At 42.8% G+C, this 21322-nt stretch overlaps 1 protein-coding gene across 1 annotated transcript in view; it reads left to right on the forward strand.

Moving 5' to 3' along the window:
* Nucleotides 1-6499: 6499 nt before the first annotated feature.
* The window catches only part of DPYSL3 (dihydropyrimidinase like 3), a 100675-nt gene continuing 85852 nt past the window's right edge, over nt 6500-21322 (forward strand). The window contains exon 1 of the mRNA XM_075274722.1: nt 6500-6870. Coding sequence (XP_075130823.1) covers nt 6550-6870 — 321 coding nt within the window. The 5' untranslated portion in view covers nt 6500-6549. The remainder of the gene's footprint in view (nt 6871-21322) is intronic.

A 21322-nucleotide genomic window follows, 5' to 3' on the forward strand; every position in this document is an offset into this window, starting at 1 on the left:
TGTGCACGCGGAGCAAAGAGTACAGCATCCAGCCGGCTGCTGTGTCAGTGAAGTGAGAATCACTAAGCCCCGCCCATGAAAGGCCCACTAAGCCCCCCCCCCCCCCGAAGGCCCGCTAAGTCCCGCCCACCACTTCCGGGACGAACAGCAGCACCAGCGCTACTATGAAGATGAGAAAGGTAAGTATGATGCCTTCCCCCCTCCCCTATACTATCTAAAACCGGCAGTCATGCTGACGCTCTGCTAAGGAAGTGCCGGCATGACTGCCGGTTGTCATAAGACGTCCCCCGAAAATAAGATAGGTCCTATATTTAGGACAACAATTTAATATAAGACACTGTCTTATTTTTGGGGGAAAACTGTAGATTTCGCCCCTGACTGCCACCCAGCTCCACCTCCATTATTTGAGAAACATCGCCCACTCTGTCTGCAGTTAGGAGTTGTTATCTGGGGCAGGGGGCAAACCCCTCGCAGGAAAAGAAAAGCCTCTAAACTCCTTTTAAGATAATTTTTATAAGAATAAAATCCTAATTTTCATAAAAATGGAGCTGCAATGCAGAATAAGAAAAGCATTACGAGAAGCCCCAGGGATTGAGAAGTGAGTATTGATTTATGGCTCTGTTCCCTGATCCAGGAAGAGAAGAGAGTGTGGAGGAAAGCCAAGAATAATGAATCACTGCTTACCGCTTGCTCCCAAGAGTGTAACGACACTGAGGGGTCATTATCCTGTGTGAGAGCACTGAAGGGGGCATTATATTGTATGGGAACACTAAGGGGAGCATTTTCTTGTGCAGACACACTGAAGGGAGTATATTAATGCGTGGGGCACTGAAGGGGACATTATTTTGTGTTGGGGCTCTAAAGGGGGCATTATCCTGTGTAGGACCAACAATGGGGGTTTTATACTATGTGAGGCTACCTTAGGGGACATTATACTATCCAGAGGAGCTATGAGGGCATTATACTGTGTAAAGTAGTATATTTTGGGGTGCAGCATAAGGAACATGGCATTTTACCAAGCTAAACGTACATCATATTACACTATTTTGTCAAGATTTCTTGATCTCTAAGTAGTGGGTATTGCTTGTAAACTGGTGTGTAGTATGTAAATAAGTGGTTTGGTATGTAAAAAGTGTGTGTCCTAAAACATTTACAGTGTGCTCTACTTCATTTACTGTCCATACCAATTGTATATTTTGTGACATCCTGCCTACTTGAAGACACATTGCCTGAAACCATGGCCATTGTCTATAGAAACAATTTTCAACAGTTTGACGCTATGAATTTGTGCTGTAGTGGACTTCACAAGATCATACTGTATCTTAGTTGTCCGCAAACAAAAGTTTGGGATCCACATGTGGCTCGTGACCCCATCCGTGTGGTTTACCATGGAAGCCACCAGTTATGGCAATAAGCACTGGTTACAATATGGCATAAATACTGACAATATTGAGCATGTAGCCCAACCTCTTGGAAGTGCCAATTTAGATGGTATAATACCACTAGTATACTTAAAGTAAAATATTTGCAATTTCAAAATTTATTTCTTGAATATATTTGAATATAGCAGTGGGGTACATAAACCTTGCATACCCTATGTTCTGGAAGCGTGAAAGGCAGGGTGATCACATCAATTACCTAGGTCATGCGTGTCAGACAGAAAGTAACAATTGTTTCAGGACTGTGTCAGTGTTTTTTGGCCGAATACCTTGTTTTCTTCTGCTGCCAAGAATAAAGGAGGAAACGTAACAAATGTTTATTTCTGCAATTAATCAGACCGGTGAGATATTTCTGCACTTTTATTTTTGTAATTGGCCATTCCATTCATTTTCCTGATATTAGATCTCAGTCCAAGAGGGCCCTTATGGTTTGGGCACAGTGGTCTAAGCAGGTGTGAAGTGGCCGCTGCACATATGTAGAAAGAGGGATCAAACCTTTCACACTGCAGTTGTGATGAGAGCTCCGCATAGTCTATATTCAGTAAGGATTTATTTTGGTAACCTAACTTATGTTCTAATAGGGTGAAATGTTGGTTGACTTGCCTTCAACATCACTTACCAGTTGTTGTAACCACAAAGTGAATAACAGAATGAAAAAAAAATACAAGATGGCATCTTTTACAGACAGAAAACAGATTAAAAAACCTGTTTAAAGGCATAATTGAATCCAATAAAGATTTAATTGCAATAACGCACCATACAGAGGAAATATGTGCCTGACTATTAACTATTTAGTGTAAATGGCACAAGTGAGACCCAAGGTGATCAGCCGATTGGCAGGATGGCCCTTTAGGATTATTCTAGTCTGAATCATCTCCTTTGTGTTCTTTCCGCTTTACCTTGTTCATTATTCACTGTGTTTTTCTCCTGTATACAACAGGGCAGATTTATTATGACTGGCGTTTTGTACTCCTGTCTTAAAGGGATTCAATCATTAAAAAGCTATTTTTTTCCCTAACATGTAGGAATAGCCTTAAGAAAAGCTATTCTTCTCCTACCTTTAGATGTCTTCTCCGCGCCGCCATTTGGTAGAAATCCCGATTTTCTTCTGTATACAAATGAATTCTCTTGCAGCACTGGGGGCGTCCCCATTGCTGCAAAAGAAATCTCCAGCGCCGCCTCTATCTTCACCTGGAATGGCCTCTACCTGCGTCGGCTTCAAACTTCTAGGTATGCACAGTCGGCTCTGCCATCAGGCCTCAGACAGAGCCGACTACGCATGCCCACAGCAAGTTTCCATTGGCCGTTTACACAGCCATTTGTGGCTGCTTACACAGTAAGCTGGAGTAAGCGGCCACGAGAAAATGGCCACGGGCATACGCAGTCGGCTCTGCCCAAGGCTCAACGGCAGAGCCAACAGCGCATGCCCAGTGGTTTGAAGCCAGCGCTGGAAGAAGATGCAGGGAGTGGCCGTTCCAGGTGAAGATAGAGGCGGCGCTGGAGATTTCTCTCGTAGAATTCGGGATACCCCCAGTGCTGTTTGAGCACTGGGGACCGCCCCCAGTGCTGCAAGAGAACTTATTTGCATACAGAAGAAAACTCAGATTTCTACCAAACGAGAGCGCAGAGAAGACTTCTAAAGGTAGGAGAAGAATAGCCTTTCTTAAGGCTATTCCCACATGTTAGGGACAAAAAAATAGTTTTTTAATGATTGAATCCCTTTAATAAAGATCCCAACAGGCACAGAGTACAACTGATTTATGAAGAGGCTCCGGTGTCTTCATAAATCAGATGCACCCCCAAGCTCCAAAATGGAGACAGCTGGTGTGAGTTATAATAGATATAATGGGAACTCCCACCATGGCCTGCCCCTTTCACATTTGCACAATGTGGCAAGTGAGGCGCAAATCAGGAGTTATGGCACCCCACCATTATTGTATTCACTATTCCTGATCCCCTGGTAGCTTTTCCCACTCCCATAATTAAAATGTAACTGCACTTAGATCATTTACTTGTTGCCAAATCCACTGACTTTGGTGAGAACAGAAGACCAGCTAGTATGTATGGGGGTATCCTGACTTTCTACTGACAACAGCTGTCTAGAGAGAACATGGATGGGGCATGTTAGGTTTCAGTCTGTAACATCCTTTTGCTCCCATGGGAATTAAGACATGAGCATTGGTTCCTTCTTTCTATTGTTGGGAGAAATAGTCATTGACCAACAACTATGAAATGTGTATAGCCACCTTTATATAGTGGAGTGGGTGGATAGCTTCATCATCATTATGTATTTACATATTTTCATAACCTAGCAAATATTCTGTCAAATGTAACAAAATGGTGCTTATGGCACATTATATTTGGCACCACTATGTTATATAGATTTCCCCTTCCTAACATCACTACATGAAAAAATGGTGCATGAGGTTTAATTTGGTGTATTTTATGACCCCTCTTAGGGTCCCTTCACACGGAGTATACGCTGGCTGATTCTGAACGTGTAAACGTTCCAAATCAGCGGCATTTAAAACAGATCCCATTGCTTTCTATGGCAGCCGACATATGTGCGCTCCCCATAGAAATGAATGGAAAAAAGCAGCCCATTCATTTCTATGGGGAGTGCATGTATGCCGGCTCCCAAGAGAAAGCAATGGGATCTATTTTAAACGCCGCTGATTCGGAATGTTTACACGTTCAGAATCAGCCAGCGTATACTCCGTGTAAAGGGGCCCTTAGACCTCATTCACTTGGTTGTATCTATGGTATGTGTGTACAATGAGCTGCACATAGACAGCTCAAGAACCCATAGTAGAGGATGCTGCAATGTACTCTAACATTTTTACTCTACCAAGTAAGTGGCCATTTTCTTGTGGACTGTGGGCATGCACAGTCGGCTCTGCCCGAGGCCTAGAAGTTTGACATGTGAAGAGGCCGTTCCTGAAGAAGATGGAGGCTGCGCTTGAGATTTCTCTCGCAGCATTGGGGATGTGCCCAGTGCTGTTTGAGCACTGAGGACCGCCCCCAGTGCTGCAAGAGAATTCATTTGCATACTGACAAAAACCGGCATGTCTACCGAACGGCAAGAAGACATCTAAAGGTAGGAGAAGGATAGCCTTTCTTAAGGCTATTCCTACGTGTTAGTGAGAAAAAAAATGATTTTAATAGTAGAATCCCTTTAAAGAGTGAGAAAAGTGTGTGAGAGCTGTACATGGGAGAAGGAAGAAGAGTGGGACTTATATGGATGGTGTGCACTGGTGGGAAAGATGGAGGGGGAAGTCTGCAGGAAGACAATTGCTAAGATAGTAAGCTCCATGATACCATGTGTTAAAGCTTGTTGTTTTAGGTTGACATGTACTGGGTGTTTTTCCATGGTTTGCCTGTTTTGTGCCCTGTTTAAGTGCCATGTGTAACTGCACTTTGGTTTATCTGCACTTCGATTAAGATGGATGCTGCATTGGAAATGCTTCTCCCATTAACTGTATCTACTTATATAGAGAAGCAGAGCTTTAGAACTGGCACTAATTTAAGTCGTTAACTAATTAATCTACAAAGTGTGACACATGAGGAGACTGGGCTGTGTGGATCCAAATAAACAATGATCAGAAACAGTCATAAAATCAGTGGGCATCAAAAGGCTGACACTAGTACAGATAAGAACATATGGAAATGCATAAATACAGCCTGGATGAAATGCTAGGATAGGATTCAGTAATCAGTCAGGGCTCGTTCACATCTGCGTCCTGGCCTCCGTTCATGCAGGTTTCCGTTTCCTACACAAAGCAGAGCAGGAGACGGAAACCTGCAGGACTCTTTCAAACCCATTCAATTGAATGGGTTTGAAAGATGTCTGGCCGTGAGCGTTTTATGCTCTCCGTCGCGAAACCGTTTTTTTTTAAAATCGGACACAGAGTCGGACATGCAGTACTCTGTGTCCGGTTTAAAAAAAACGGTTTCGCGGCGGAGAGCATAAAACGCTCACCGGTGCACATTGCCGGACTCGGTCTGAGCTTTACGACTTCTGCATGCAGAAGACAGAAAGCTCAGAACGGACTCCGGGCGCTAGTGTGAACCTAGCGTCAGAGTTGGGTGGAATAGAGGATCATACACCATTCACTGTTACATCAGGAGTTGAATGGAGATGCACAACAGCAAGCAGAGTTGGGTGGAATAGAGGAGAATATGTCTGTGTGATGAGAAGAAGAGTGAAGCTCATATCATGCTGTGTGTAAATGCACTTTGGTTAATCTGCATTTCGGTTAAAATGGATGCTGCATAAGGAAATGCCCCCTGCATTGGAAAAATGTAGATTAGAATACACTTGAATGTAGATTATAATACAGTTGTATATAGAATACAGTAATGTACAATGCTCCATGTATATAGATTATAATACACTTGTATATAGACTGCAGTCATGTACAATGCTCCTGTATATAGATTATAATACACTTGTATATAGACTACAGTAATGTACAATGCTCCTGTATATAGATTATAATACACTTGTATATAGACTACAGTAATGTACAATGCTCCTGTATATAGATTATAATACATTTGTATATAGACTACAGTCATGCACAAAGCTCCATGCAGTGTGTCACTATTACATCTTCCCCCGACCCTGACAGGACTGACACAGTACAGAATGGACTAATCCTGTCACGGTCAGCAGCAGCCCAGGTCTCATTGTTGCTAGTGAGTGGCGACCTCTGCACAGCCATCCTCGGGCTCCTTCCTATACATGGCAAAGGCCTACAGCCAATTGTTAAGAGTACTAGCCACCTTGGGCTAGAACTAAGAGCTGCTGGAGCTGCTGCGAGTGCTCTATAGTGTGGTGTTGGAAGGCGGCAGGGCGAGGGTTAGGGAGAAAGAAAGTGAAAGCAAGTAGTTTCGTAGCTGCTGGCAGGGCTCCATGAGGACTTCCCCGCCCAGCGCTGCATTGTTACTAGTGAGTGCACAGCCGGCCCCGAGCGTCTGCCTATGTATTCGTGTCAGTGCTGTGCACAGCGGACTCATCAGCGCCACCTGTGGCCGTGCTCCGCAGCTGTTCTCCTCCTGTCCCTGCTCTTAGGACTGTGCTCGGCTCCAGCTCCGCTCCGTCTCAGCCATGGCATCAGGCAACAGGGGATGGGACAAGGAAGATGACCTGCCAGTGTACCTAGCCCGCCCGGGCACGGCAGACCAGGTTCCCCGGGTCAAGTATGGGGGCATGTTCTGTAATGTGGAGGGCGCCTATGAGAGTAAGACTATAGACTTTGACTCCCTCAATGTGGGGCAGAGAGGGGGTAGAAAGAGCAACTCTGCCCGCCAAGGGGCAAACAACCAGACTTCGGAGAAGGTGACCGGCAACAAAGAAATGGAGAATCACGGAGTGGAGATTAAGACTTCTGCTGGGAAGGAGCTGCTGCAGAACCTCAGCGAGGACAAGGTAAGCCGGCTGTGCCCAGCAGTGTGCCCAGGATTGTGTCCTGTCTAGACATTAGAGTTTCTAGCAGTGTACTTAGGACAATCCTGGTTATTGTTATACATGAATGATGTGCCCCCTATGGCTCAGGGATGGAGAGCAAACTTTCTGCTCTGTGGATTCCTTCTGCAGGCAGCTCTGTGCTCGAAGCTTCACTCCTACCATGGTCACTGAGCTGCTACACAGTCTTAAAGGGGAGATTCACTAAAATCTTAGCACATGCCCCATAACTATCATGACCCCCCCATGGATGCCCAGAGTGCAGACCCATAACTCTCATCATCTTCCTGAATCCCTAGTGCATGCCACTTGTACAAAGAGATGCCACATCTAGCACCTGGCACCCAGCATCCTGTGGTCCACATACTCCTACATTGGCAGCGCCCTGAGGAAGCAGGGTGTGCGAAACACATGTCTGAGTGGTGGTCGCAGCGGTGGGCATCTATGTTAGTATTATGCTTGGTATCATTTGGGTCGTTGCGTATTGCTCTATGACTTACTAACATGACAGGTATGAAATTATCAGGCCTTTTATGAGTTATCCTATGTATGTTGTGGTACTGTTGTGACGTATGAATCATGGTAATGACTCCTTTTATTTAATAGTCACTCCCTCTGGGTGGTCACAATTACATTTCTATATAGTATTTTACTTAACCTGCCTATTTACTGGCTTCATAGCTTTATTATATACCATATAGGATCATTGTATCGTTTGATCATGGAGAGTATATAGTGACCATGAATTGTATATTACAGCACATCTATAGTGTTAACCATGGATTTATGTTGTATATTGTTCCGATGCTACACTGTGACCTCCACTCTCCCAGTCGTTTGTATGTTTTTACTTGATTTTATTGTATGTTTTTTTCTTGTTTTCTCTCTATCTATATGTCATGTAATAAAAATTATATTTTGAGATAATATTGATGTGCATTTTTTGTTAATTACCTTTGAGTACTGATACCAGATAGGATTATTAAAAATTTAGGTAAGTTTGGGAATGTCACCGATCATACCCATGTATGGGAATGTCAGCTATCCTATCCATCTATGAATGAATGGTCATCTGATAGTCTGTTTAACGTGTAAGGTTCTTTTATCACAGCTTCTGACATGTCACTCAGCATCATGTCCCCTTACTCTTGAAGACCTATCATAGACTATCATGCTAATTTATGTCTTCCCTTCATGTCTCGGAAATAAAATGAAGAGAAAGATGCATGTCACTCAATATAGCATCATAGCTCCTATAGACTAGCCATTGATGGGGGTCTTACATCGTAGACATGTGACATGTCGAAAGTAATGGGAAATACAGGGGCAACACAGTGGCTCAGTGATTAGCACTTCAGACTTGCAGCGCTGGAGTCCTGGGTTCAAATCCCGCCAAGGACAACATCTGCAAGGAGTTTGTATGTTCTCCCCATGTTTCCGTGGAATTCCTCCCATATTCCAAAAACATACTGATAGGGAAATATGTACATTGTGAGCTCTATATGGGGCTCACAATCTACATTAAAAAAAGGGTTATGGGAAATATAATTTCCCTTTAAGACTGACACTTACTAAACACTGTAGCTGGTAAGCCTAATAATAACCAGATTGATCATATTATTTCATTAGATTTTGTCTCCTGCATCATCTTTTCTTACTTGAGGCTCAGGCCACATTTTCCGAAAACACAGTATTTTTGGGTGTTGCTGAAATGTGGTGAAAAATATGCAGCATTTTGCAGTCCCATCAAAATGAATGAGATTTAAAGTGGTTCTCCAGGATTTAGGTTTTTATGGCCTATCCTTTTCTGATAAGTGGGCCCTGCACTGATCAACTGTGTAGGGCAACTTCCAATACCCATACTATACAAAATATGGGCTCCTTTTGACTTCAGTGGTAGCTGAGTTGCAGTACTGGCACCCAGCCACTATATAAGGAGAGAAGCTATCTGCTTCAAGCCCCATGTTGTGTATAGTACAGGTGTCACAAGGGGTTGTGTATAGCTGATTGATTTAGGACCACTTTACAAGCCCCCAACAGATCAGATATGGCCTATCCCAAGTAAGTCCAGGGTGCCACGGGACGTAAACGCTGCGATTTGCCCGCAGCGGAGACGCTGCGGGAAAAATCACAGTGTTTTACAGTGCAAGCAAAGGGGATGGGGTTCATGGGAATCCCATGCCCACTGTGCGGAAAAAAATGCAGTACAGACACGCTGCGATTTGCAAAGCCGTTGCGGCTTTGCAAATCGCAGCATGTCAATTATATCTACGGAAACACCGGCGGCTTTCCCATAGATATAATGGGAAGAGAAAGTCCGCGGAGGAAAACTCTGTGACCTTTCTCTTCAAAGCGCTGCGATTACGACCCATGGGGCCTTAGCCTAAAGTAGGAAAGCAAGCGTGTGTGTTTTTTTTTTTTTTGCATTTTTCCCTGCTGCCTTTTACCTTTCCTTCAGAGAGATCCTAAATATTTAAAGAGGACCTTTTATCAGATCGGGCACATGCAGTTTTATATACTGCTGGAAAGCTGACAGTTCGCTGAATTCAGCACACTATCGGCTTTCCCGATACTGTGGAGCGGGGAGGAACTCCCCCTCCCGCTCCTGATAATACTCGTCTATGGACGAGCTGTGTGAGCAGAGGGAGGGGGCGTTCCTCCCCACTCACACAGTACAGCGCGATAGGCGCTGCTGGGCAGAAGGGCGTCCGTGGCTAAGTGTCAGAAACGCCCTTCTGACTGTAAAGCCCTACGGTACCGGGACCGATAGCGCTTTACCCGGGGCACAGATCAGGAAAAGCGATAGTGCGCTGAATTCAGTGCACTGTCAGCTTTCCAGCAGTATATAACACTGCATGTGCCCGATCTGATGAAAAGTCCTCTTTAATCAGTGTTGATCCAGCATCTGGCACCACCATCAATAAGTCAACAGCAGGAGCTGTGGTGATGGAGGTAGCGTACCATGTGGAGCTGGAACAGAACAACTTCACCCACTATATTGTGGCTGTGTTTGGTTACTGCAGGTCAACTCCAATTCACTCAAATGTGAACTGAGCTGCAGTAACCCAGCACAGTAGTCACAAGTGCACGGGAGCTGTGCAGCAGTAATCTGACCACTACTTAGTGGATGGAGTTGTATTGGCCTGGCTCTGTTCACTGTGCTGAGTCTGGTATAATAGCTCAAGCTGTTGAATGTTGGTCCAGGTTTTGAATTCCCACTGATCTGATATTGATGACCTATCCTAAGTAGTCTTGGAAAACCCCTTGAATTGAACTATAAAAAATGAGATGGCTTCTTCACGTTCGTCTGGCTTTGTAGTCTAGCATTTTCTTAACTACCTTTTAACAGCAGCGAGGGTCGAAACAGACTACAGATTTAGACTTATATCTAACAACCACCTCATGTCTTATTTTACCTAGCAGGAGACGAACAATGTTCAAAACTAATGAAAAAATATTATTAATTGGTTTAATCGTCAGTTAAAGAGGACTTTTCACCTCCTGGGGCACATGCGGTTTAATACACTGCTAGAAAGCCGACAGTGGGCTGAATTCAGTGCACTATTGGCTTTCTCATCCTGTGCCCTGGGTGAAGAGCTATAGGTGCCGATACCGTAGCTCTTCACTGTCAGAAGGGCGTTTCATACAGTCAGTCAGGAACACCCTTCCTCACAGCAGTGTCTTTAGCTCTGTACTGTAAGAGGGGGCGTTGCTTACCTACCACCTAGCGATGATGCTAAGCGCTCTCACAGTACAGCGCAATAGACGCTGCCGTAAGGAAGGGCGTTCCTGGCTGACTGTCAGAAACGCCCTTCTGACAGTGAAGAGCTACGGTAACGGCACCTATAGCTCTTCACCCAGGGCACAGGACGAGAAAGCCGATAGTGCGCTGAATTCAGCGCACTGTCGGCTTTCTAGCGGTGTATTAATCCGAATGTACCTCAGATGGTGAAAGGTCCTCTTTAAAGGGGATCAAGAATTCAAGTGTTGGATCCCATGTGAGTCTGACTAAATCATGGTTTTGGTATACTTTTAGAGCCCATTCACCAGCACAGAGTCATAAAGCCTGTGTTCAATCTGTCAAATGTAATAAACAAAATGGACTGGCATGATCTTCCATTCATCAACAGTGGTCAGTATTATAACTGCTTCCATCTGATGTCCATACTGTACATGTTAAAGGGGTTGTCCAAGCCTATCATACTGAGCTCTACTGCCTCTTCTCACGAAGTGATATCTCGTACATGGCCATGCTGAAGCTCAATTCCATTTGACATGAGGTCACTTCCTGAGAAGAGGTAGTTGATCTTAGTATGATAGTCTTGGACAACCCTTTTAACATGTAGAATATAGATATTAGATGTAAGGAACCTAGACAACCCCTTTGTTTAGCAGCTAATGGAGAAACAGGATGCCCATAGAACTTTTGGGACAATAGCTTAGGCTACACCATCAGTTGAATATGGCTAATAAAGTCATATTTAAACACACTTTTACAGACAGTTTTTTTAACCTCTTAGCGACCCTTGACGTAACTGTACGTCATGGGTCGCATGGGGATGTATAGAGCGAGCTCACACGCTGAGCTCGCTCCATACACGGCAGATGCCGGCTGTATAATACAGCCAGGACCTGCCAATAACAGCAGCGGTCGGTGCCCGAGCCGATCGCTGCTGTTAACCCTTTACACACTGCGGTCAAACGCGACCGCAGCGTGTAAACAGCGCAGGCGGCATGGACGCCGCCATGTTTCCCCGATCGCCGCCCTCCTGAACGTCACATGAGGGCGGTGATCGGTTGCTATGACAGCCGGAAGCCTATTGAAGGCTTCCAGGCTTGTCTCTGCCCGAGATCTATTAGACGATGCCAGAGGCATCGTCTAATACAAGTGCTGGGATTCTGCTATTCATTGCAGTACTGTAGTATTGCAGTGAATAGTATGAGCGATCAGACCCCCTAGGTTTCAAGGTACCTAAGGGGTCTGATCATAAATGTAACAGAAGAAAAAAAAAAGTTTTTAAAAGTATTAAAAAAATAAAAAAAATATAAAAGTTCAAATCACCCCCCTTTCCCTAGATCAGCTATAAAAGTAATTAAAGAACATTAAACATAAACATATTAGGTATCCCCGCGCTCCAAAATGCCCGAACTATTAGAATATTAAAACATTTATCCCGTACTGCGAACGGCGTAGCGGCAAAAAAAATAAAAACAGCCAAAAAGCGTTTTTTTCAACACTTTGCCTCCTATAAAAAATTGAATAAAAAGTGATCAAACCATCAGATCTTTCCCCAAATGGTATCAATAGAAACGTCATCTTGTCCCGCATAAAAAGACACCACAACCAGCTCCATAGAAGGAAATATGAAAAAGTTACAGGTGTTAGAACATGATGACACATAAATTTTTTTCTATTTTGTAAAGTTTATCATTTTTTTAAAAGTATCAAAACATTTCAAATACTATATAAATTTGGTATCACCGCGTTCGTACTGACACGTAGAACACAGGTAACATGTCATTTGTACCAAACAGTGAACGCTGTAAAAATTAAACCCATAAGAAAATGGCGCAAATGCATTTTTTCTCCAATTGCACCTCATTCTGAATTTTTTTCCAGCTTCCCAGTACATTGCACAGCATATTGAATGATGCCATTACAAAGTACAATTTGTCCCGCAAACAATAAGCCATCATGTGACTCTGTGAACTGAAAAATGAAAAAGTTATGGCTCTTGAAATGTGAGGAGGGAAAAACGAAAATGCGAAACCAAAAAATGGCCTGGTCCTTAAGGGGTTAAATCCAATTTTACAGGATTTCTAGGACTTTGATATAGCTGTCCTTAGGATAGGTCATCAGTTACTACAGGAGATACTACTATAGTATGACAAACAGTTTGTTACTGGCCTAGTAAGCACATAACAGGTGATAACATCTGAATAAGATCCTGTTGCTCCCCTAACCCAATGTTCTCCAACCTGTGGCTCTCCAGTTTTTACAAAACTACAACTCCCAGCATGCTTTGACAAAACACTGCCCTCAACTATATCCCCCAGAATGGAAGCAATACCATTGGGTAGCTGGCATAAACTATAGCAAATTTGCTAGGCTGATGGGCCCTTGCCTTAGCCTAAAAAGTAAAAGGTCACAAATCTGTTAATTTACTGGCAGAAAAACGGTGTTGTCATCTTAAATTCCCCCCAGTGTGTCTTGGAGTAACTTTCCCAAACTCTAAGTTTATTTAAAAGGGTTGTCTCATGCTGTATTAGGGCACATGGACATCATGGAGTGAGGTACCTTTCTCAAGAATTCCCTTTATGAGTCAAAACAGAGCTTTCCACAAGAAGATGCTACTACTGTATACCAGATCTGTTCTTGTATTTGATGGATGGCTATCCACCTATATGGCCATTAAATAATACAGACCCTATAGCACTCAGGGAGTTCTTATCAGGTATACAAGCACTCTGAGGACATCTCTGGAGTTTAGCCATATATGCTCTTTATATACTGCTATTATATTCTGTGGATAGGAAAAAATGAATTTTTAAGGACATGACTTCTTTAGCCACAAACCTCAATTATAGGGCCAAGCAGTTCTAAACATGCAGTTCCTCTACAAGATAATGCAGATGTATGAATACACTACAGCATAGTACACAAAGTACATGAAGGCTGTGCATAGAAGTGACAAATACATTAGCCTAAAATTAATTTTACAATTGTTAAAAAAAAAACCCACAAAAACATTGCAAAGTTGTAGTTTAGTGAGAACTTTTGACCGCACTGTATTGTGGATAAGTTTAATACTGGAGTTCACATACTGTGACAAAATGAAATACATTAGATTATACGGCCAATAGAATCTAATTTAGATCAACCCAAAGGCCTCAAGGTGCATGGCTGCCATCAGAAATTTTGGGGCCCTATAAAAGCAAAAAAAACCCACACATTAAAATAACACTATGTTCAGTCATGGTCAACCCTTTGGTTCATTAGTAAGGTGATTAACTCAGCTGGTTTAACACAGGATACTACTGAATATGGCTTCATCTACTTTGCTGTCAATGGCCTTTATAGATCCTAAATAAATAGAAAAGGTCATGTTACCCAAAAAGAATGGCAAGCACTTCCACTCATCTTTCTACCATATGCAATTCAAAGAAAGGAAGGAAGATTTGCGGACCTTCTGCACAACATACTTTAAGAGGCCATCAATCAACAATCACCACATTCTGAGCTCATATTTAGAAAAAGAAAACTTTTAGCCCCATGGATCTTTCTAAACTTCTTTATTAAAAACTGATGTTATTTGCTTGGTAATAGAAGCTGTATTGAAGGTGTACACAGTGTTATAGATGTGTACTCTCTACTTCATATATGACCCTATGATATTCTGATGATAGTGGAGATTATAATGTATGTGGGGTATACACTCACTGGCCACTTTATTAGGTACACCATGCTAGTAACGGATTGGACCCCCTTTTGCCTTCAGAACTGCCTCAATTCTTCGTGGCATAGATACAACAAGGTGCTGGAAGCATTCCTCAGAGATTTTGGTCCATATTGACATGATGGCATCACACAGTTGCCGCAGATTTGTCAGCTGCACATCCATGATGCGAATCTCCCGTTCCACCACATCCCAAAGATGCTCTATTGGATTGAGATCTGGTGACTGTGGAGGCCATTGGAGTACAGTGAACTCATTGTCATGTTCAAGAAACCAGTCTGAGATGATTCCAGCTTTATGACATGGCGCATTATCCTGCTGAAAGTAGCCATCAGATGTTGGGTACATTGTGGTCATAAAGGGATGGACATGGTCAGCAACAATACTCAGGTAGGCTTTGGCGTTGCAACGATGCTCAATTGGTACCAAGGGGCCCAAAGAGTGCCAAGAAAATATTCCCCACACCATGACACCACCACCACCAGCCTGAACCGTTGATACAAGGCAGGATGGATCCATGCTTTCATGTTGTTGACGCCAAATTCTGACCCTACCATCCGAATGTCGCAGCAGAAATCAAGACTCATCAGACCAGGCAACGTTTTTCCAATCTTCAATTGTCCAATTTCGATGAGCTTGTGCAAATTGTAGCCTCAGTTTCCTGTTCTTAGCTGAAAGGAGTGGCACCCGGTGTGGTCTTCTGCTGCTGTAGCCCATCTGCCTCAAAGTTCGACGTACTGTGCATTCAGAGATGCTCTTCTGGCTACCTTGGTTGTAACGGGTGGCTATTTGAGTCACTGTTGCCTTTCTATCAGCTCGAACCAGTCTGGCCATTCTCCTCTGACATCAACAACGCATTTCCGCCCACAGAACTGCCGCTCACTGGATGTTTTTTCTTTTTCGGACCATTCTCTGTAAACCCTAGAGATGGTTGTGCGTGAAAATCCCAGTAGATCAGTAGTTTCTGAAATACTCAGACCAGCCCTTCTGGCACCAACAACCATGCCACGTTCAAAGGCACTCAAATCACCTTTCTTCCCCATACTGATGCTCGGTTTGAACTGCAGGAGATTGTCTTGACCATGTCTACATGCCTAAATGCACTGAGTTGCCGCCATGTGATTGGCTGATTAGAAATTAAGTGTTAACGAGCAGTTGGACAGGTGTACCTAATAAAGTGGCCGGTGAGTGTACTCTATACTTTATATATGACCCTTTGATATTCTGATGATAGTGGATATTATAATATGTATGGGGTATACTCTCTACTACACATACCTGTACAATACTATGATAGTCTGATGAGAGTGGAGATTATAACATATGTGGGGCATATTCTCTACTACATATAATCTCCACTATCATCAGACTATCACAGTATTGTATAATATGTATGGGGTATACTCTCTACTTTACAGTCCTATGAAAAAGTTTGGGCACCCCTATTAATCTTAATCATTTTTAGTTCTAAATATTTTGGTATTTGCAACAGCCATTTCAGTTTGATATATCTAATAACTGATGGACACAGTAATATTTCAGGATTGAAATGAGGTTTATTGTACTAACAGAAAATGCGCAATATGCATTAAACCAAAATTTGACCGGTGCAAAAGTATGGGCACCTCAACAGAAAAGTGACATTAATATTTAGTACATCCTCCTTTTGCAAAGATAACAGCCTCTAGTCGCTTCCTGTAGCTTTTAATCAGTTCCTGGATCCTGGATAAAGGTATTTTGGACAAACAATTCAAGTTCAGTTAAGTTAGATGGTCGCCGAGCATGGACAGCCCGCTTCAAATCATCCCACAGATGTTCAATGATATTCAGGTCTGGGGACTGGGATGGCCATTCCAGAACATTGTAATTGTTCCTCTGCATGAATGCCTGAGGATTTGGAGCGGTGTTTTGGATCATTGTCTTGCTGAAATATCCATCCCCGGCGTAACTTCAACTTCGTCACTGATTCTTGAACATTATTCTCAAGAATCTGCTGATACTGAGTGGAATCCATGCGACTCAACTTTAACAAGATTCCCGATGCCGGCATTGGCCACACAGCCCCAAAGCATGATGGAACCTCCACCAAATTTTACAGTGGGTAGCATGTGTTTTTCTTGGAATGCTGTTTCTTTTTGGACGCCATGCATAACGCCTTTTTTTATAACCAAACAACTCAATTTTTGTTTCCAAAATGAAGCTGCCTTGTCCAAATGTGCTTTTTCATACCTCAGGCAACTCTATTTGTGGCGTACGTGCAGAAACGGCTTCTTTCTCATCACTCTCCCATACAGCTTCTATTTGTGCAAAGTGCGCTGTATAGTTGACCGATGCACAGTGACACCATCTGCAGCAAGATGATGCTGCAGCTCTTTGGAGGTGGTCTGTGGATTGTCCTTGACTGTTCTCACCATTCTTCTTCTCTGCCTTTCTGATATTTTTCTTGGCCTGCCACTTCTGGGCTTAACAAGAACTGTCCCTGTGGTCTTCCATTTCCTTACTATGTTCCTCACAGTGGAAACTGACAGGTTAAATCTCTGAGACAACGTTTTGTATCCTTCCCCTGAACAACTATGTTGAACAATCTTTGTTTTCAGATCATTTGAGAGCGGGCTGTCCATGTTCGGCGACCATCAAACTTAACTGAACTTGAATTGTTTTGTAGAAAGAAATGGTCCAAAATACCTTCATCCAGGATCCAGGAACTGATTAAAAGCTACAGGAAGCGACTAGAGGCTGTTATCTTTGCAAAAGGAGGATCTACTAAATATTAATGTCACTTTTCTGTTGAGGTGCCCATATTTTTGCACCGGTCAAATTTTGGTTTAATGCATATTGCGCATTTTCTGTTAGTACAATAAACCTCATTTCAATCCTGAAATATTACTGTGTCCATCAGTTATTAGATATATCAAACTGAAATGGCTGTTGCAAACACCAAAATATTTAGAACTAAAAATGATTAAGATTAATAGGGGTGCCCAAACTTTTTCATAGGACTGTATATATGACCCTATGATATTCTGATGATAGTGAAGATTATAATATGTATGGGGTATACTCTTTACTTTATATATGGCCCTTTGATATTCTGATGATAGTGTAGATTATAATATGTGTGGGGCATACTCTCTACTACATATACAATACTGTGATAGTCTGATGATAGTGGAGATTATAATTTGTATGGGGTATACTCTCTATTTTATATATGACCCTATGATATTCTGATGATAGTGAAGATTATAATATGTGTGGGGTATACTCTCTATTTTATATATGACCCTTTGATATTCTGATGAGAGTGGAGATTATAATATATGTGGGGCATACTCTTTACTACACATACAATACTATGATAGTCTGATGAGAGTGTAGATTATAATATGTATGGGGTATACTCTCTACTGCATATACATCCTTACGATTGTCTGATGATAGTAGAGATTATAATATATGTGGGGCATACTCTCTACTGCATATACAATACTATGATATTCTGATGACAGTGGAGATTATAATATGTATGGGGTATACTCTCTACTGCATATACAATACTATGATAGTCTGATGAGAGTGTAGATTATAATATGTGTGGGGCATTGGCGTAACTAGGAATGGTGGGGCCCCGTGGCGAACTTTTGACATGGGGCCCCCCCCGACCGACACCGAAGACCTCGACCGACTCCCTCCTCCGCATTCCTGCGCGCTGTCCCTTAGTGGCCCCTGCACACAGTATTATGTCCCTTAGTGGCCCCTACACACAGTATTATGTCCCTTAGTGGCCCCTGCACTCAGTATTATGTCCCTTAGTGGCCCCTGCACACAGTATTATGTCCCTTAGTGGCCCGATAACTGAAAAGTACCTTTATTTTATTTTTTTTTTAATTCCCCCCAGGGACTTGAACCTGCAATCATTTGATTGCAAGTCCCATAGACGGCAATACAAGTGTATTGTCGTCTATGGGAGATTCTATACATTACTATTGCAGATGGTCATAGAGACCAGCCGCAATAGTAATATAGCGATGACAGGCCTGGGAGCCTTCATTATCATCTGAACAGGTCGGCTCCTGCAAGCTCGTCGCGCAGGAGCCGGCCTGCAACTTTAAAGGTACGGGGCCGGGGGCTAACTTGACCCTTTTTTTTGGGGGGGGGAAGGGGAAGAGAGAAGACATCTCCTGAGGCCAGGTCATCTCCGCTGTTAACTCTTACACTGGAGATGCCGAAGCTCGCTATTACATACCCGGCATCCGGACCCTCCGATGCATTATACAGGGGCAGGTCATGCTCGTCACGCTCCTGGCAGAGTACTGGAAAGTGAACACGGGGTGTTCGCTTTCCAGTACTCTGCCTCTGACTCGGATGATCCGGATGCCGGGTATGTAACAGCGAGCTTCGGCATCTCCGCTTTAAGAGTTAACAGCGGAGATGCCCTGGCCTCAGGAGATGTCCCCCCACCCCCCCCCACCCCCCGAAAAAAAGTTTCAAGGTAGCCCCTGGCTAACTTCTTACAGAAGTTAAAAAAAAAGAAAAATTCAAATTGACACGTCGGGGGCCCAGGCCTCCTGACGTGTCGGGCCCTGTGGCAGCTGCCTCTGCTGCCTCAGCGGTAGTTACGCCACTGATGTGGGGTATACTCTCTACTACATATACATCCTTTTTTATACAGAAGATGTGTATAGGAGCCATGCTGCTCAGTGATCTATCACAATTCCTGTAGTAGGTGCCAGGGTGTTTTCCACGTTGCTAGTTCTAGTTTTTCAACAAGTTTGATTTATTCTATTCTCTATTTCTTTGCTAGTAAAGTACAATAAAGAGGTTGGAGCTTTATGATGGGGCTCCAAATGGCATTTGGCCAGTGTTCCAGTAAAATTAGAGGTTGTGTGAAATATTTCCTTATTAGGGACTTTAGTTGTTTCTTGTCTCCACTATATGACTGAAGAATAGCACTGGTAAATGTTTAAGCAATGAGCAATATTCTATGTATTGTTTCCAGAACTACTATGAATGTCGTCTGCTTACTGTTACAATAGGATGTTATTTAAAGTTACACCTTTCAGCCCAGTTGAAGCCATATCACCAATTCTGTAATATATCTGCTGTGTACATTGTTCACCTCACAGACACAACCGAGTTTAAGGGGTTGTTCAGTGTTTTTATTTTTTTTAGCAAATACCCAATCCATTTTGAGCCATGGTTGCTCCCATTTTGAAACTTGATTCCTGCTGGTGTCTACTTCTTGGTCCGTCTCAACACACAGGAAGTGACCACTCAGCCAATCACTGGCCTCAGACGTGAATTAACTCAACCATTGATTGGTTGCGCAGCATTGCCTGAGTGTTGCGAGGGACCAAGGTACACAACAGGGGACCTAGGAGTAGAGATGAGTGAACACTGTTCGGATCAGCCGATCCGAACAGCACGCTCCCATAGAAATGAATGGAAGCACCTGTGACGCTGACTTTGCCGGCAGCCGGCGTCACAGGTGCTTCCATTCATTTCTATGGGAGCGTGCTGTTCGGATCGGCTGATCCGAACAGTTTTCGCTCATCTCTACCTAGAAGGCATCAGAACAGGCTGGGGGGGTATCTGTGAGGTACATATTGCCTCTTTCATTAGGGTCCATTCACATGGAGGAAAATGGTGCTTTATTTGGCGCTGAATTTTCCACGGTGAAAAAAAAGCCTCCCATTGAAGGGGTTCCGCTAGCTTTTTTTTTCCACTAGCAGAATACTCTTTGTAGTGTGTCTGGACAGCTCTTCTTCAACTGTATACAAACTATAAGGTGTTTATATGTATCTGCATGTGTTCTATTATATAATAATGAATAAAAAGAAACAATGTCAAAATGTTTCAATATAAAGTTTTACATAAACAAACAATCAAAGGAAATGAAGTCAAAAGGCCACAAGACTATACATAAGGGGACCCAGTAATACATTACAAAGTGAAGGGCGACCACAGACTGGGACCATTTACTCAATGATAAATTTAATAGGTTTTTTTTTGCATATTTTTGCCTTTAACTGCTTAATGACCAGGTCTGTTTGGTGCTTAATAACCATTTTTTTAAAATTTTTTTGCCTCTTCACATTTCATAAGTTATTTTTCATTGGCATGACAGGCTATGTTATGCATAAGGAAGTTGTTTGGGGTACATATAAATGACTGTCATTTGTAGAGTTTAGTGTTTTATGTCACATACAGCAGAATTACTGAACGGACAGCCCTGGAGTCCTTTGTAGGTCTGCATTGGGGTTCCTCAGCTTTGCTTAGAGCAGGAGCACTTACTTCTTTGCTAAAGCCATGTCATAAGATGTTGCTGCATTCTGAGAATCTTCATAGCCAGCTGGCAAGATGCAGCAGGCAATGTCTAAGGGGAAAGGGTGGCCTCTCATTACTGTTATTAATGTCCATTGCTCTCATCCGTCATAGGACGGGAGTAATGGACATTAATGACTAATGCAGATATAATAACCATCTGCACTCACTCTCATGTAAAAAAAAAAATAACAATAATAAAATAAATGACAAGACGGTGTGAACATGCCCTTAGAATGACTGATTGAAACAACTTAGAATGCTAGAAATAAGTAAAATAATCCTGCTAACCTCAGCCATCCCCAGTTGCTTTTGTTCTGATGTCTCCCAGGTCCAGGCTATAGTATACAATATTTCCTTCTATGACTGGCTACAGAGGGGACCTGAGTTGTATTTCCTGAGTGTCAAGAAGACCTGGAAGTAGAAACTGGTAGGAACCTGGAGAGTGTCAGAGTGGGAGCAGTGGAGGATCTATGAGAGGAGTATTATATAAAATATACACACGTTACACATATGTATATATATATATATATATATATATATATATATATAGATAGATATATATCTCAACAGCATTCTGTTCGAAAGAACGTTTCAATCTCATTCTATTCCATGAGCCTTTTCCAAATATTGTT

The sequence above is a fragment of the Leptodactylus fuscus genome, chromosome 5, assembly GCF_031893055.1.
Source record: "Leptodactylus fuscus isolate aLepFus1 chromosome 5, aLepFus1.hap2, whole genome shotgun sequence".
Taxonomy (NCBI): domain Eukaryota; kingdom Metazoa; phylum Chordata; class Amphibia; order Anura; family Leptodactylidae; genus Leptodactylus; species Leptodactylus fuscus.